At 39.0% G+C, this 17603-nt stretch overlaps 2 protein-coding genes across 3 annotated transcripts in view; both read right to left on the bottom strand.

Moving 5' to 3' along the window:
• LOC109432811 (uncharacterized) overlaps window positions 1-17603 on the bottom strand; it is a 102094-nt gene that overhangs the window by 54715 nt on the left and 29776 nt on the right. For both annotated transcript variants that reach the window (XM_062858712.1, XM_062858711.1), the window contains exons 2-3: window positions 2031-2152; window positions 1666-1888 (exon numbers count right to left, since the gene is read on the bottom strand). In XM_062858712.1, coding sequence (XP_062714696.1) covers window positions 1666-1888; window positions 2031-2142 — 335 coding nt within the window. In that variant the 5' untranslated portion in view covers window positions 2143-2152. The remainder of the gene's footprint in view (window positions 1-1665; window positions 1889-2030; window positions 2153-17603) is intronic.
• On the bottom strand, window positions 11789-17388 carry LOC134291223 (uncharacterized). Its single transcript, XM_062858723.1, has 2 exons — window positions 16862-17388; window positions 11789-11977 (listed from the first exon to the last, which is right to left on the bottom strand). Exons 1-2 carry the CDS (start codon window positions 17311-17313, stop codon window positions 11917-11919), a joined length of 513 nt encoding a protein of 170 aa, XP_062714707.1. The 5' UTR covers window positions 17314-17388; the 3' UTR covers window positions 11789-11916.

The raw sequence follows: 17603 nt of genomic DNA, 5'->3' as shown, positions 1-17603 counted from the left end.
GGCGCTGTATTGTACACCTGGTACTCTATACAGCGCCCCACTTCCGACATAGTGTTTAACGCAAGGCAAAAGCAGCGGAAGTAAAAGAAAAATTGTCGCTTATTCGGTTTTGAACTTGAAACATAATAATGAGCTGAATTTTTGTATGGTGAGAAGGTCAATTCTCCGTTTCTGCAATAAAATGGTGCAAAAAGTGAGGGTATTATGTTTCCTTGCCTAATTTGATGCTGTTTGAGCAAAACTTTGGATAACTATGTTGTTTATGTTGCAAGAAATGAAGAAAACAACAATACTGTTGCCCAAAGTTTTGCTCAAACAGCATCAATTTAGGCAAGGAATCATAATACCCACGCTTTTTGCACCATTTCATTGCAGAAACGGAGAATTGACCTTCTCACCATACTAAAATTCAGCTCATTACTACAAATCTAGTACTTCACCGATCTGTCCTATTAGAATTATTAGAATTATTCTCCGTTTCTGCCATGAAACGGATCGAACAGCGTGAGTAATCTGAACACTTGCCTAATTTGATACTGTTTGAGCAACTTTGGGCAGTGGCCCAACAAACAATATTTCTGTACACAATGAAAAAACCGCTCTTGAGCTTGATGCTAAAATTGTCTGAATAAGCTGTTATTTAGCTATCATTGTTACTTGGGTGTGTTGTTGAAGAGGCGAGAAATGTTAAAGTATAACAACATTGTGATCATTTTTTTTTCTTAAACAACATCAAATTACGCAAGAAATTATAATACCCACGCAGTTTGCGCCATTTCATTTCTGAAACGACGAATAGGACGCAATGGATTACTGCACGAATATATACTGTCGGTGTCGGCACCTCTCAAACGTCAAATTTCCCGTGAGGGTAAGCAGGCCAGCTTAAATTCATGCATTGGAACATAAGCGAAGTACTAGATTGAAAGTAGTGAGCTGGATTTTTGTATGGTGAGAAAGTTAATTCTCTGTTTCTGCAATGATAATGAAATGTTGCAAAAAGCGTGGGTATTATGATTATTGGTCTTATTTGATGCTGTTTGAGCAATCACATACAAAAACCCAGCTCACCACTGTCAATCTAGTACTTCACTGATTGCGTCCTGAATGATTGGTGCACCAAGCAAAAAGAAAAATAAATTTTGACATCCAAGCGGTATGCATCATCCAATCAGCGACGAGGATCTCATCGACGGCACACCAGCGGGGTAGCGCGGACGTCAACCACGAATAGATGTGCCGTAGCCCACATGAATTTGACATGTTTGGGAAATTGACACTTTTGGGCACTCTGACAGATCTGGGAAGTGCACAACATCTGCGAATTAGTCATTATCATAAGTTATTACTTAAGTAAAACGTGTAAAACTAGCAAAAGGTTACGAAAATTTTGGCGTGCAATCGTTCGAAATTACACGACAACGCGAAGATAGCAAATAAATCAGTAAGAAATTGTGTAACGCATCAGTTTTCAGCACAAACAATTTTGAACGTGTTTTTGTTGTGAGCTACGGGGATTTTGCCTTTTGCTGGCCCCCTGCGGCACACCGCTTGGATGTCAAAACTTCTGTTTCGTTTCGCTTGGTGCATCAATCAATACAAAAATCCAGCTCGTTACTACAAATCTAGTACTCCACCGATTGTGTCCTTATAGATGCGACTCACCGTGCCGGACTGAAATTCTCGTTAAATGAGTCGGACTCAAAATTTCCCGTCATGTGAGGAGTCTGCCGTGATCTGAATGCAAAAGCCAGTGCATGCCGGTCATCAGAATCGCTTTGAATATGATTGTTGGTTCCACTAAGTTGTGGAGAATTTTGACTGGTATTGATTTCCAACTGATCCGCAGGACTACTAGAGCTGTCCTCCGTGGGTTGAGGGGCACAGGCTGAAATAGACAATCAATGAGGTACAAAATGATAGTGATAATTAGGTTATACTGATCGTATGTTTATCTATTCTATCCCTTGCTAGATGTACGATATGTACATAGTTGGAACTTACATACGTCTCAAATAATGATTACTCACGTAAATTTCCTGTTGACCGTGTACGTCTTCGCATTCCCCATCGATGCTTGGTTTCACCACAACGCGATGTCTCCTCGAGAGCGAGTGTTAAATCATGCGAAAACTGTTCCATTTTATAATTCCTGTTATAATCATATAAGAAGGATTAGTAGGGGTCGCCGAGGAAAAGTATATAAAAGTTTTAAACTTCGTGTTAACACATTTCATAAGCGAAATAATACTCCTGTTCAACGAAGATGGTTGAACATGGTCGAAGATGCTGCATCCTGCTCTTACCCATTTGTTGACAAATATGTAAGAGCGGGATGCAGCAACTTCGACCATGTTCAACCCAGAGAAAATAGGTGGAGAAGCGAAGAGTGAACAGCCGCCTGAACGGCAACACTTTTCCTGTTTTGATTTCATCGCTCGGATGCTGGCAACTGCCGCCACGCAGATTAATCCACCCACCGAAAGTAATGCCTATCTCGCATACCGCATTTGAAAGCTGTTTATACTGTTGTTTTATTAACTAGTCATTATCAAACTGATGTTCCAAAATTAAACAATTTTCGTTTATTTAAGGAATCAATGTTGTTTGCACTTTCATCCATGATATTTGGTAACTTTGGTGAAAATATGTTTGAAATGAGTGCAATACTTTTCTTTACTTATGCGGCAATCATTAAGGTTTGTTGATTTTGTTCATTAGGGCATCTCCAGGAGCGTTACAAAATGTATGGGAGTTACAAAATGCATCTAGAACTGAATCTTGGGCCTCTTCAGCAGGCGTTCTAGATTTATAAATTCGAACAGTTTTGTTCCGAAATTTTGTAACTGACATACAGGTTCGTTCTATTTTCGTTCAAATTTGCAACGCGTTCCAAACGAGTTGCATTTTTTCTGTGTCAGTGTGGTAGTGGCCCTCTTGATGGCCTTACGTCAAACGTGATTGTTTTGCTTTCCGGTGCGCGTGGCTGATTTTTTTTTCTTTTGTGTGATTGTCGCCGTACTAATTATTTACGTAAATAAAAACAATCTTCTGGATTATGGGGAATGTAATCGTATTCCTCCTCCAGCCGAGACAAAACGCGCGTTCCAACTTCCGCGGAGTGAAATCCGATCGGGTGCAGTGTTTGTGTCGTCGTTTGGTCGATTGACTAGAATAAATTCGAACCGTCGGAGCTATGGCCAGCTTCCATCAAAGCCGTCGTGAACACCGTGGTGGATGCGGAGGACGTAGCAGGAGACAAGACTATTACCATCGCCACAACGGCCACAATCATTTGCAGCATTGAATGACTGCAGCTGCGGCAGCAGCGTAATAGTAGCACCGTCGGAAGTGGAGTACGGGAGTAACCTAAAACTTGCCTAAAACAGTGGTTCTGGAAGCCACGTCAGACATTGCATTCGTTACCGTTGGAGTCGTCCGAACAGATCACGGATTCCGTTCCTGTGTTCCTGTGTCCTGTGCATATCCAGTTCTGTGTTGCTCGGAGTGTCACTCTATTTTGTGAATTGTGTTGGTAGAGTAAATGTCCCATTTTTCGACTGGATCTGGTCAAGATCATTTTCCTGGTACTCGTGCCCTACTGAGAGCTGGACGAGAAGTCGTGAATTGCTCAGGTATTTGTTAATGTTTATAAAATGTCTGGTGTTTCATGTGTCTGAGAGTTTATTACAATTATGGATGGGGATTTCTGAAGTTTTTCAAAAAATTTCCGAAATCATTGAATATATATTATAATTATTTAGGATTTTTTATAATCATTTCTGGAGATGTTCATAGATTTTTGCTTGTCGGATAAAAATTATTACAATTATTTAGGATTTTTTAGTGCATTCTAGATGGATGAGGATTTCAGAAAATTTCATAGATCTTCACATATCATTTGAATATAGGGGAACCTACGTATTTTCGGCCGAACAAACTTGCCGATAATACCCAAAGCGTGACCCAAAGTCACCCAACTTCGAAGGCTGAGATTGTTCTATAATTATTAGGGATACATTTCAAAGGAACTCCTCGAACAATTATCAAGAGACATTTTAGAATTACTGGAGGGCACACTGAGATAGTCCAATTTAAAAGTAAAGACAGTTTTTTTTCTTACTAACTCCTAAACAAACATATGAGCTATAGCGAGATGAAAGAAGGGGCACTTGCCCCCTCTTTCACCTCAATCTTTCTAGTGTTTATCAATGTGATTTAAGAAAATGCTTCCTACGTCAATGATCATAGGCGTAGTAAAATTGATTTTAGAATGCATCCCAGATGACTGGGAATTTATGAATTTTTTTTCTGGATTCTCAGGAATCTTAGAATACATCCCGAATCATCGGGAATTTCTGAGAATCTTCAGAGATTCACAGAAATCATTTAAATATATTCCGCGATGGTACATACTGATTCCGATAAATGACTGAGAATATTTTTTATAAATTTTGGAATGAGTCACAGACGGCTGGGAATTTCTGAGAATCTTTAAAGATTCTCAGAAACTATTTAAATATATTTCGTGATGCTGCGGATTTCTATACATTGAATGATTGAAAATGATTGAAAATATTTTCTTTAAATTTTGGAATGCATCCCAAATGACTGGGAATTTAACGATTCTCAGGAATCTAAGAATACATCCAAGATCACTGAGAATTTCTGAGAATCTTTAGAGATTCCCAGTCATTATTCAAATATATTCCGCGATGCTACTAATTGCTATAAATGAATGAGAGTATTTCATATAGTTTTTAGAATACATCCCAGATCACCGGGAATTTCTGAGAAGCTTTAGGGATTCTCAGAAATTATTTAAGTATATTGCGCGATGCTACTGATTCCTATAAACGATTGAGAATATTTTCTATAGTTTTTAGAATACATTCAAGATGACTGGGAATTTCTGAGAATCTTTAGGGATTCTCAGGGATCTTAGAATACATCCCGGATCACCTGGAATTTTTTTTTTGGAGAGATTCACAGAAATTATTTAAATATATTGCGCGATGGTACTGATTGCTTTACATGACTGAGAATGTTTTCTATAAATTTTGAAATGCATCCCAAATGACTGAGAATTTCTGAGAATCTTTAGGAATTCTCAGGAATCTTAGAATGCATGCCAGATCACTGGGCATTTCGTACATTCTTTAGGGATTCTCAGGAATCTAAGAATACATCCAAGATCACTGGGAATTTCTGAGAAGGTTTAGAGATTCCCAGGTATTATATTCCGCGATGCTACTGATTAGCATTAGCATTAGCATTAAGCGAGTCGCACAAATTCGTAGGTGGTACAGTTCTAGACCGCTGTTATGAGGGTTGCCTCCTTCCCGTCCTAACCAAAGCACAAAGATTTGGGACTAATCTCTGACTCTTAGACAAGACTGACGCAATCCTCCAATGGTCGAGCACTGTCCTCGCCACGTCCTTGCGACTGCTGAGGAATGGGAAAGGATGGTTAGTTTTGGACACCTAAGAAAAATGTAGACAACTCTACGATCTCTTAGGCCTAGGTGTCACGGGAATTTGGGTGTTGTTAGTGGAAGGGTAAACTCCAAAGGATACGCTTGGTTAACGTTCAAGCACACCATTGTTAGACTGCTTCGAATCAGTTGTCTGCCCGATTCATCCTTGTTTCCTCGCCGTCTTGATGGCATTTGGTTGAATTACTAGATTCTTCGGTTGATAATCTGAAATATAAAATAATATTAACATCGTACGTCAAATAAGCTACATATTAGTGATACGCTCGCCACAGTTGCATATTTTTACAATATTATTTATATCATACGATAAATTTACCTCAAACCTGCTGAAATAAAATGTTGATTAGCAGTACATTGAAACAAAATTAACTACAAAACACAAAAAAGCATCAAACTTTGATCTTGGAATATTTATAAACACGATAAATATCAAGATCAAAATTTGATTTGGTAGATCTTACACCGCAACGCACCATTATAATATATTCCGCGATGCTACTGATTTCTATAAATGATTGAGAGTATTTTCTATAACTTTTGAAATGCATCCCAGATGACTGAGATAGGGATTCTCAGGATTCTTAGAATGCATCCCAGATCACCGGGAATGTCACCGGTGATTCACAGAAATTATTAAAATATATTCCGTGATGGTAGTGTTTCCTATAAATGACTGAGAATATTTTCCTTGAATTTTGGAATGCATCCCAGATGACTGGGAATTTCTGAGAATATTTAAGGATTCTCTATAATCTTAGAATACATCCCGGTTTACTGAGAATTTCTGAGAATCTTTAGAAATTCACAGAAATTATTTAAATATATTCCGCAATGCTACTGATTCCTATAAATGACTAAGAATATTTTCTGTTGTTTTTAGAATACATGTCAGATCACTGGGAATTTTTGAGAATCTTTAGGGATTCTCAGGAATCTTAGAATACATTCTAAATCACAGGAATTTTCTGAGAATCTTTTGAGATTCTCATACATTATTTAAATATATTCCGCGATGCTACTGATTCCTATAAATGACTAAGCATATTTTCTTTAGATTTTAGAATGCATCCCAGATGACGGAAATTTCTGATTTTTTATTGGATTCTCAGGAATTTCAGAATGCATCCAAAATCACTGAGAATTACTGAGAACCTTTAGAAATTCTCAGAAATTATTTAAATATATTCCACGATGCTACTGATTCCTATAAATATATTCCGCGATGCTACTGATTCTAGGGATTCTCAGGAATCTTAGAATACATCCCGGATCATCGGGAATTTCTGAGAATCTTCAGAGATTCGCAGAAATTATTTAAATATATTCCGCGATGGTACTGATTCCTATAAACGACTGAGTATTATTGAGGAATTTGCACAAAAGTGCACGCGGCCTGTCGCTTCCGAAAGGTACAGCCGCGATTTTCACTCCCTGTTTACTTCATCCAATCTGACAATATATTTCGCGATGGTACTTATTTCTCTAAATGATTTAGAATATTTTCTATAAATTTTGGAATGCATCGCAGATGACTGGTAATTTAACGATTCTCAGGAATCTTAGAATACATCCCAGATCACCGGGAATTTCTGAGAATCTTTAGAGATTCACAGAAATTATTTAAATATATTCCGCGATGGTACTGATTCCTATAAACGATTGAAAATATTTTCTATAGTTTCTAGAATACATTCAAGATGACTGGAAATTTCTGAGAATCTTTAGAGATTCTCAGGAATTATTTGAATTTATTCCGCGATGCTACTGATTCTATGAATGACTGAGAATATTTTCTTTGAATTTTTGAATGCATTGACTGGGAATTTAACGATTCTCAGGAATCTTAAAATGCATCCCAGATCACTGGGAATGTCTGAGAATCTTTAGAGATTCTCAGGCATTATTTAAATATATTCCGCGATGCTACTTATTGCTATAAATGATTGAGAATATTTACTACAATTTTTAGAATACATTCATGATCACTGTGAATTTCTGAAAATCTTTAGGATTCTTAGGAATCTTTGTTTTGTCTGTATTAATGAGATTTTACACCCAAGGCTAGTTCATCTCGGGACGCACGCTTTACTTCCCTTCCGAAGGAAGAACCCACATTTTGTGAGTGTGTCGGGAGTGGGATTCGATCCCAGGTCCTCGGCGTGATTGTCTTTTGTTCTAACCACCACATCAGGTCCGCTCCCTCATTCTTAGGAATCTTAGAATACATCCTAAATCACAGAAATTCTCTGAGAATCTTTTGAGATTCTCAGAAATTATTTAAATATATTCCGCGATGCTACTGATTCCTATAAATGACTAAGCATATTTTCTATAGACTGTAGATTGCATCCGAGATGACCGGAGATGACTGGGAATTACTGATTTTTTTTGGATTCTCAGAAATTTTAGAGTGCATCCCAGATGACTGAGAATTACTGAGAACCTTTAGAGATTCTCAGAAAATATACAAATATATTCCGCGATGCTACTGATTCTAGGGGTTCTTAGAAATCTTAGAATACATCCCGAATCACCGGGAATTTTTGAGAAACTTAAGGGATTCACAGAAACTATTTAAATATATTCCGCGATGCTACTGATTCCTATAAATGACTAAGCATATTTTCTATAGACTTTAGAATGCATCCCAGATGACTGGGAATTTCTGAGAATCTTTAGGGATTCTCAGGAATCTTAGAATACATGCCAGATCGCTGGTAATTTCAGAGAAGGTTTAGAGATTCCCAGGTATTATAAACCGCGATGATACTGATTTCTATAAATGATTGAGAATATTTTCTACAATTTTTAGAATACATCCCCGATTACTGGAAATTTTCTAAGAATCTTTTGAAATTTTCAGAAATTATTTAATCGCGAACTAACTATTTAAATATACTTTTTGATGCTCCGGATTTCTATAAACGATTGAAAATATTTTCTATAAATTTTGGAATGCATCCCAGATGACTCGGAATTTAACGATTCTCAGGAATCTTAGAATACATCCCAGATCACTGGGAAATTCTGAGAATCTTTAGAGATTCCCAGGCATTATTCAAATATATTCCGCGATGCTACTAATTGCTATAAATGATTGAGAGTATTTTCAATAGTTTTCAAAATACATCCCAGATCACGGGGAATTTCTGAGAAGCTTTAGGGATTCTCATAAATTATTTAAATATATTCCGCGATGCTACTGATTCGTTTAAACGATTGACAATATTTTCTATAGTTTTTAGAATACATTCAAGATGACTGGGAATTTCTGAGAATCTTTAGGGATTCTCAGGAATCTTAGAATACATGCCAGATCACTGTGCATACCGATGCAATGATTGAGCTGGCTTCTACTACTGGCGAACAACCATTAACAAGAGCCGCGCATGTTAAGTTGGAGGTGAAATCGATGGGCGAAGACTGTGGATCTTTTGATCCGGAATCACTCATTGTATCAGATTATGATAGTGATTAGTGGACGCATTGTTCTGTTTGATTTATCTCAGTAATATCTCCATTTAAACAATCTACCTTTTCTTTATCCCATTGAATTATTCTAGGTCTACATCTTGCTAGTTTTCCTTCAATTTTAATCAATATTCAAACTTCCCTGGGCTTGGATTATATCTTCCAGGAAGCTTTGGTTTCAGGCATGTGGTCGATGTGCTTTGCAGTAATGATTGGAATAGCTGAATGTATAATCAATGGCAAACAATTCTGTAAAAATCAGATCTTCAAGTCATCGTCATCTGATATAGTTATACTGATCATGATGCTGCATAGTATATCGAACATTTGTCGAAGTCATTTATGTGCCGGGAAAATATAATTCCAAGTTGGTGAGAATATTACAAACTGAGGGAGGGTAATAGGCCCAGTCAGACCCCTGAATGGGCAATGTGGGTTAGTGTATGGGAATGCCATTGAAGGTTTGTAATATTCTCCGAGGCTTTCGAAATCCAACAGGGCGCGTCCCCGGGTTGCGGATAGGGGGAAAAGGGAGATTTTTCGCATTTGTACTGTAATCAGCCAATGTGACATTATCTCCTAAGGTGTTGTAGTGCGAATGAATGATCTCATTCTATTGGAATTCGAACCTTGTAATGTACTGTTTATTAGCTTCAATTTTCTAAGCTTGACAAGGTTTTGAAGACAAACATGAGATGAGAGAATTGCCTAATAGGAAAGTCACATCAGCAAAGCTTTTACATATGCAAATGCTATCCATGGGGTCATGTCTAGCATTTAATATGTATGGCAATGACTGGTTCTTACCTAGCAGGGGTACTACAAGACCACGCGGACAATTCGATTAAGGGCTTAATTGGGGATAATATATTTTCCAGAACTGAAGGAACATTTTTTCCGGGTGACTGGTGAGTCGGTGAAGTTGGAAGTTTCCGTTTGTTATATTAATTGACAAAATAAACAATCGGGCGTTTTTTTCTTTCTATGACTTGCTTGGCATTTTGAGGATTATTGTTTTTTTGGTTTTGGAAGGTATGCGATTCACTATTGGGCCTTAAAATTATTTTGCATCTGAATAGCATTGATATTGTTAAGTCTGTACCAACACCCTAATCCCTCACCAAAATACCCTTTTCCTATCCCATGGCGTTTATGTGGTCAGCAAAGACTATTCAGCCATTATCCCTCCTTATCATCGGCTTTGGACTGACTTGCGCTCTCATTGCCCCACCAAATGCTGCAAAATGAAAATGAAAATGAAATGAAATTTTAATCAATATTCAAACTTGTAAATTTAGATCGATCAATATGATAAGGACCACAATGTCGATAGAATAATGTCATGCAGCAGCGTTGTTCAATTTATGTTTTTTTTATAAACATAGGCATCAAATGCTTTCGTGATTGCTTTAAATAAAATACGTTCAGAAATGGATAGCTGTTTATTTTTCTTATCTTATTGTGACAATATACTCTATATTTCTCTCTTCTTCTATTTTAACTTGCACTGCTTATTGTTCACCACGTACATACCATAGGTGGTCTATCAGATCCTTTCTCAGAACTGCGTTTTCTGTAGCACATTTAATTTTTGCACGAATTTCACAATACTGTGTGAAGGTCTTCGGCTCACGCTCATTGGAATTTGGTCGAAAACCACCTCTTCGTGTTCGTTGTATTCAATGCGCATATTGTGCAAAATTATACAAGCTTCCATCACGAGTATCATGGTTTGCAAATCCCACAAACGACACGGCTGCTTTGTAATTTGCCAGGTATAGGAGGCAATCAGTGAAGTACTAGATTGAAAGTAGTGAGCTGAATTTTAGTATGGTGAGATGATCAATTCTCCATTTCTGCAATGAAATGGAGCAAACAGCGTGGGTTATATGATTTCTTGACTAATTTGATGCTATTTGAGCAAAAGTAAGGGTAACTGTGATGTTGTATTATTTATTTCTTGCAACTTCAACAACACAGTTACCCAAACTTTTGCTCAAACAGCATAAAATTAGACATGAAATCATATAACCCACGCTGTTTGCTCCATTTCATTGCAGAAATGGAGAATTGATCATCTCACCATACTAAAATTCAGCTCACTACTTTCAATCTAGTACTTCACTGATTGCCTCCTAATGGTCAGAAGACTGAAACACCGTTCCACGTCTTTTCTTACAGATTCCTGAACTGTTGCAAAATGCTGCTCCTTCGCGTTAGATGGATGCGATATTGTTTTGACGAAACAAGACCAGTCGGGATAAATTCCATCTCCTAGAAGATATCCCCTTTCACGCGTTTTACCGTTCACTTCGTACGTCAGGTCCAACATACCGTTCTGTAAATAAACATAAATGAACCGTATTAGGACACATTTCTTATGCATTACCGAATAACTTATTAAATCATCATTGGGATGAGAACAGGTCAAAAGCATTATGCCTAACGGATTTATGTCTTACTTCGCGTAGCCGAATATGTGCAATGGTGGTCACCCATTAATATCTTGACGACAGTTGAAAGGCAATAGAAAAATTGTAGTATCGTTCTATTAACATTTTCATATCGATAATTCAAAGTTCATACTTTCAGTTAGAGTCGTGCAAAGATCACAACGGCAAGCATAATAAGCTGAGAAGCAGACTCCGTCCCAGAAAGGACGTTTCGTCAGAAGGAACAAGAAGGTAGTTTAGAAGGTTGACCTGATCAGTACCGCTGTCGACTGTCGATTAATCCGTCGAATTAATCGGACGCAGTCGACCATTTTCCATATAATTCTTCCCACAACGATGAAATTCAAGGTTCAAACTCCTGACTTGATTTGACTTAACTCAGATAGATCAATATACTTACATGTTTTATTTCATCTAATAGTGGTGAATTGTCTAGTATGTTAATGTCGTTGCAACTTCCCGCAGCTCCGAAATTACAATACCATATCCGACAATTATAGCTCGCCACTGCCTCTAGTACAACCGTTGCTTTGCCTTCTTTGCCCTGGTATTGGCCTGAAATAAATATAAAATAAACATTAAATAAACGTTTTATTAAAATTTGTCTCCTGAGGGGGTGGACGTGGGTACCGACTTATGACGAATCCCATATACAGTCAAACTGGTATGGTCAGGGCGTTAACAGTTAACACCCAAAACAACGTTTTATTAAAATTTGTCTCCTGAGGGGGTGGACGTGGGTACCGACTTATGACAAATCCCATATACAGTCAAACTGGTATGGTCAGGGCGTTAACAGTTAACACCCAAAACAACGTTTTATTAAAATTTGTCTCCTGAGGGGGTGGACGTGGGTACCGACTTATGACAAATCCCATATACAGTCAAACTGGTATGGTCAGGGCGCTAACAGTTAACACCCAAAATGATGTTTTATTAAAATTTGTCTCCTGAGGGGGTGGACGTGGGTACCGACTTATGACAAATCCCATATACACTCAAACTGGTATGGTCAGGGCATTAACAATTAACACCCAAAACAACGTTTTATTAAAATTTGTCTCCTGAGGGGGTGGACGTGGGTACCGACTTATGACAAATCCCATATACACTCAAACTGGTACGGTCAGGGCATTAACAATTAACACCCAAAACAACGTTTTATTAAAATTTGTCTCCTGAGGGGGTGGACGTGGGTACCGACTTATGACAAATCCCATATACATTCAAACTGGTACGGTCAGGGCATTAACAATTAACACCCAAAACAATGTTTTATTAAAATTTGTCTCCTGAGGGGGTGGACGTGGGTACCGACTTATGACAAATCCCATATACACTCAAACTGGTACGGTCAGGGCATTAACAATGTTTTATTAAAATTTGTCTCCTGAGGGCGACAAATCCCATATACACTCAAACTGGTACGGTCAGGGCATTAACAATGTTTTATTAAAATTTGTCTCCTGAGGGCGTGGACGTGGGTACCGACTTATGACAAATCCCATATACACTCAAACTGGTACGGTCAGGGCATTAACAATTAACACCCAAAACAACGTTTTATTAAAATTTGTCTCCTGAGGGGGTGGACGTGGGTACCGACTTATGACAAATCCCATATACAGTCAAACTGGTACGGTCAGGGCATTAACAATTAACACCCAAAACAATGTTTTATTAAAATTTGTCTCCTGAGGGGGTGGACGTGGGTACCGACTTATGACAAATCCCATATACACTCAAACTGGTATGGTCAGGGCATTAACAATTAACACCCAAAACAACGTTTTATTAAAATTTGTCTCCTGAGGGCGTGGACGTGGGTACCGACTTATGACAAATCCCATATACACTCAAACTGGTACGGTCAGGGCATTAACAATTAACACCCAAAACAACGTTTTATTAAAATTTGTCTCCTGAGGGGGTGGACGTGGGTACCGACTTATGACAAATCCCATATACACTCAAACTGGTATGGTCAGGGCATTAACAATTAACACCCAAAACAACGTTTTATTAAAATTTGTCTCCTGAGGGGGTGGACGTGGGTACCGACTTATGACAAATCCCATATACACTCAAACTGGTACGGTCAGGGCATTAACAATTAACACCCAAAACAACGTTTTATTAAAATTTGTCTCCTGAGGGGGTGGACGTGGGTACCGACTTATGACAAATCCCATATACACTCAAACTGGTATGGTCAGGGCATTAACAATTAACACCCAAAACAACGTTTTATTAAAATTTGTCTCCTGAGGGGGTGGACGTGGGTACCGACTTATGACAAATCCCATATACACTCAAACTGGTACGGTCAGGGCATTAACAATTAACACCCAAAACAACGTTTTATTAAAATTTGTCTCCTGAGGGGGTGGACGTGGGTACCGACTTATGACAAATCCCATATACATTCAAACTGGTACGGTCAGGGCATTAACAATTAACACCCAAAACAATGTTTTATTAAAATTTGTCTCCTGAGGGGGTGGACGTGGGTACCGACTTATGACAAATCCCATATACACTCAAACTGGTACGGTCAGGGCATTAACAATGTTTTATTAAAATTTGTCTCCTGAGGGCGACAAATCCCATATACACTCAAACTGGTACGGTCAGGGCATTAACAATGTTTTATTAAAATTTGTCTCCTGAGGGCGTGGACGTGGGTACCGACTTATGACAAATCCCATATACACTCAAACTGGTACGGTCAGGGCATTAACAATTAACACCCAAAACAACGTTTTATTAAAATTTGTCTCCTGAGGGGGTGGACGTGGGTACCGACTTATGACAAATCCCATATACAGTCAAACTGGTACGGTCAGGGCATTAACAATTAACACCCAAAACAATGTTTTATTAAAATTTGTCTCCTGAGGGGGTGGACGTGGGTACCGACTTATGACAAATCCCATATACACTCAAACTGGTATGGTCAGGGCATTAACAATTAACACCCAAAACAACGTTTTATTAAAATTTGTCTCCTGAGGGCGTGGACGTGGGTACCGACTTATGACAAATCCCATATACACTCAAACTGGTACGGTCAGGGCATTAACAATTAACACCCAAAACAACGTTTTATTAAAATTTGTCTCCTGAGGGGGTGGACGTGGGTACCGACTTATGACAAATCCCATATACACTCAAACTGGTATGGTCAGGGCATTAACAATTAACACCCAAAACAACGTTTTATTAAAATTTGTCTCCTGAGGGGGTGGACGTGGGTACCGACTTATGACAAATCCCATATACACTCAAACTGGTACGGTCAGGGCATTAACAATTAACACCCAAAACAACGTTTTATTAAAATTTGTCTCCTGAGGGGGTGGACGTGGGTACCGACTTATGACAAATCCCATATACACTCAAACTGGTATGGTCAGGGCATTAACAATTAACACCCAAAACAACGTTTTATTAAAATTTGTCTCCTGAGGGGGTGGACGTGGGTACCGACTTATGACAAATCCCATATACAGTCAAACTGGTACGGTCAGGGCATTAACAATTAACACCCAAAACAATGTTTTATTAAAATTTGTCTCCTGAGGGGGTGGACGTGGGTACCGACTTATGACAAATCCCATATACACTCAAACTGGTATGGTCAGGGCATTAACAATTAACACCCAAAACAATGTTTTATTAAAATTTGTCTCCTGAGGGGGTGGACGTGGGTACCGACTTATGACAAATCCCATATACACTCAAACTGGTATGGTCAGGGCATTAACAATCAACACCCAAAATGATGTTTTATTAAAATTTGTCTCCTGAGGGGGTGGACGTGGGTACCGACTTATGACAAATCCCATATACACTCAAACTGGTATGGTCAGGGCATTAACAATTAACACCCAAAACAATGTTTTATTAAAATTTGTCTCCTGAGGGGGTGGACGTGGGTACCGACTTATGACAAATCCCATATACACTCAAACTGGTATGGTCAGGGCATTAACAATTAACACCCAAAACAACGTTTTATTAAAATTTGTCTCCTGAGGGGGTGGACGTGGGTACCGACTTATGACAAATCCCATATACAGTCAAACTGGTACGGTCAGGGCATTAACAATTAACACCCAAAACAACGTTTTATTAAAATTTGTCTCCTGAGGGCGTGGACGTGGGTACCGACTTATGACAAATCCCATATACACTCAAACTGGTACGGTCAGGGCATTAACAATTAACACCCAAAACAACGTTTTATTAAAATTTGTCTCCTGAGGGGGTGGACGTGGGTACCGACTTATGACAAATCCCATATACACTCAAACTGGTATGGTCAGGGCATTAACAATTAACACCCAAAATGATGTTTTATTAAAATTTGTCTCCTGAGGGGGTGGACGTGGGTACCGACTTATGACAAATCCCATATACACTCAAACTGGTATGGTCAGGGCATTAACAATCAACACCCAAAATGATGTTTTATTAAAATTTGTCTCCTGAGGGGGTGGACGTGGGTACCGACTTATGACAAATCCCATATACACTCAAACTGGTATGGTCAGGGCATTAACAATTAACACCCAAAACAATGTTTTATTAAAATTTGTCTCCTGAGGGGGTGGACGTGGGTACCGACTTATGACAAATCCCATATACACTCAAACTGGTATGGTCAGGGCATTAACAATTAACACCCAAAATGATGTTTTATTAAAATTTGTCTCCTGAGGGGGTGGACGTGGGTACCGACTTATGACAAATCCCATATACACTCAAACTGGTATGGTCAGGGCATTAACAATTAACACCCAAAACAACGTTTTATTAAAATTTGTCTCCTGAGGGGGTGGACGTGGGTACCGACTTATGACAAATCCCATATACAGTCAAACTGGTATGGTCAGGGCGTTAACAGTTAACACCCAAAATGATGTTTTATTAAAATTTGTCTCCTGAGGGGGTGGACGTGGGAATCACGTTAACCATTTCACATGGTTATTTTTAACAAAATCTCGTCGTCGACTAACCTAGACTAAGGAGGACGACAGGGCTGGCTCCCATACTGATGAAGTTGCGGGGGACTTCTATAAAACACTGCCTGCCTACTGTTTGCCGGGATAGATAGTTCCATATAGAAGGAGGCGCATAATCGGCTATGTGAATTCTTTTGGGGCTGTTCATAATCTACATAGACTAGAATTTGGCAATCTCAGACCCCACCTACCCCCTCGTTCATACGAATTTGAAATTTGAAACTTTATATGGAGCGTAGGATTTGGCCAGACCCCCTCCTCCAAGAGTCTACGTGGTTTATGAAAAGCCCCTTTGCAATTTTAAGTTTGTGCGACATTAAAATCAAGGTGTTTTACTTACTTACCTTGAGTAAAATAGTATTAAACAAAAACATATGTATACAATAGAACATTCTAGCTTTCAGCAGCGTACCTTTTAGGGCAACTGGGCAGTTCTTCCACTCCCAATGCATGCAGTCGATACTGCCAATCATTCCAGGGAACCGCCGGCTCGCGTTTTCTTCTTCTAATGCAGCCTTCTGGCTTTCGTTCGGTGGACGCAAAAAAAATCTCACGGTATAGTTTGAGTAGCGTGCGGCAAAACTCCTTCATAGCCTCGTTGGCTGTCGATTCACCGATTTGAATATATTCGTCAGTAGCATCGGAAGCAGTTCCGTAGGCTAGTTGACGGATGGCTGCTGCGCGCTTTTGGATACCGGACAGCCCAGGTTTTCCAGCAGCATTGCACTTCAGCTTAAAATAGTCGTTGTCGGCTGTGATGTCCTCCAAGATGCGCAAAAACATACGTTTCGGCATCCGGAACCTTCTTTTGAATAAATTTTCTGGATAGACGGATTGCGGGGAGAAATAGTGGTCCATGAGCATTTCATGCCCTAGAACAAAGTTTCGCGCAATATTACGACGCCCAGGAAGTGTGATCCTCGACGCTGACTCGCAGCCTTTCCAGAGTTGTCTGCAAAAAATGGAATCAAATGGTCTTCAATGGGACAGTATATTTTAGGAATTGATAAACTTACCTTCAATTATCTCTAGAAACAAGTCCATTTCTATCCCGGGATCTTCGAACTCTCCGGTTACACTTTCATACCAATCGTCGGACATTTTCGCAGCGTTTGATTTGTTTACACGAACTGATTGACAATCTGAAGCACGCA

The sequence above is a fragment of the Aedes albopictus genome, chromosome 3 (assembly GCF_035046485.1).
Source record: "Aedes albopictus strain Foshan chromosome 3, AalbF5, whole genome shotgun sequence".
NCBI lineage: Eukaryota > Metazoa > Arthropoda > Insecta > Diptera > Culicidae > Aedes > Aedes albopictus.
The sequence above is the reverse complement of the archived record's forward strand: the minus strand, read 5'-3'. Positions and strand labels throughout refer to the sequence as shown.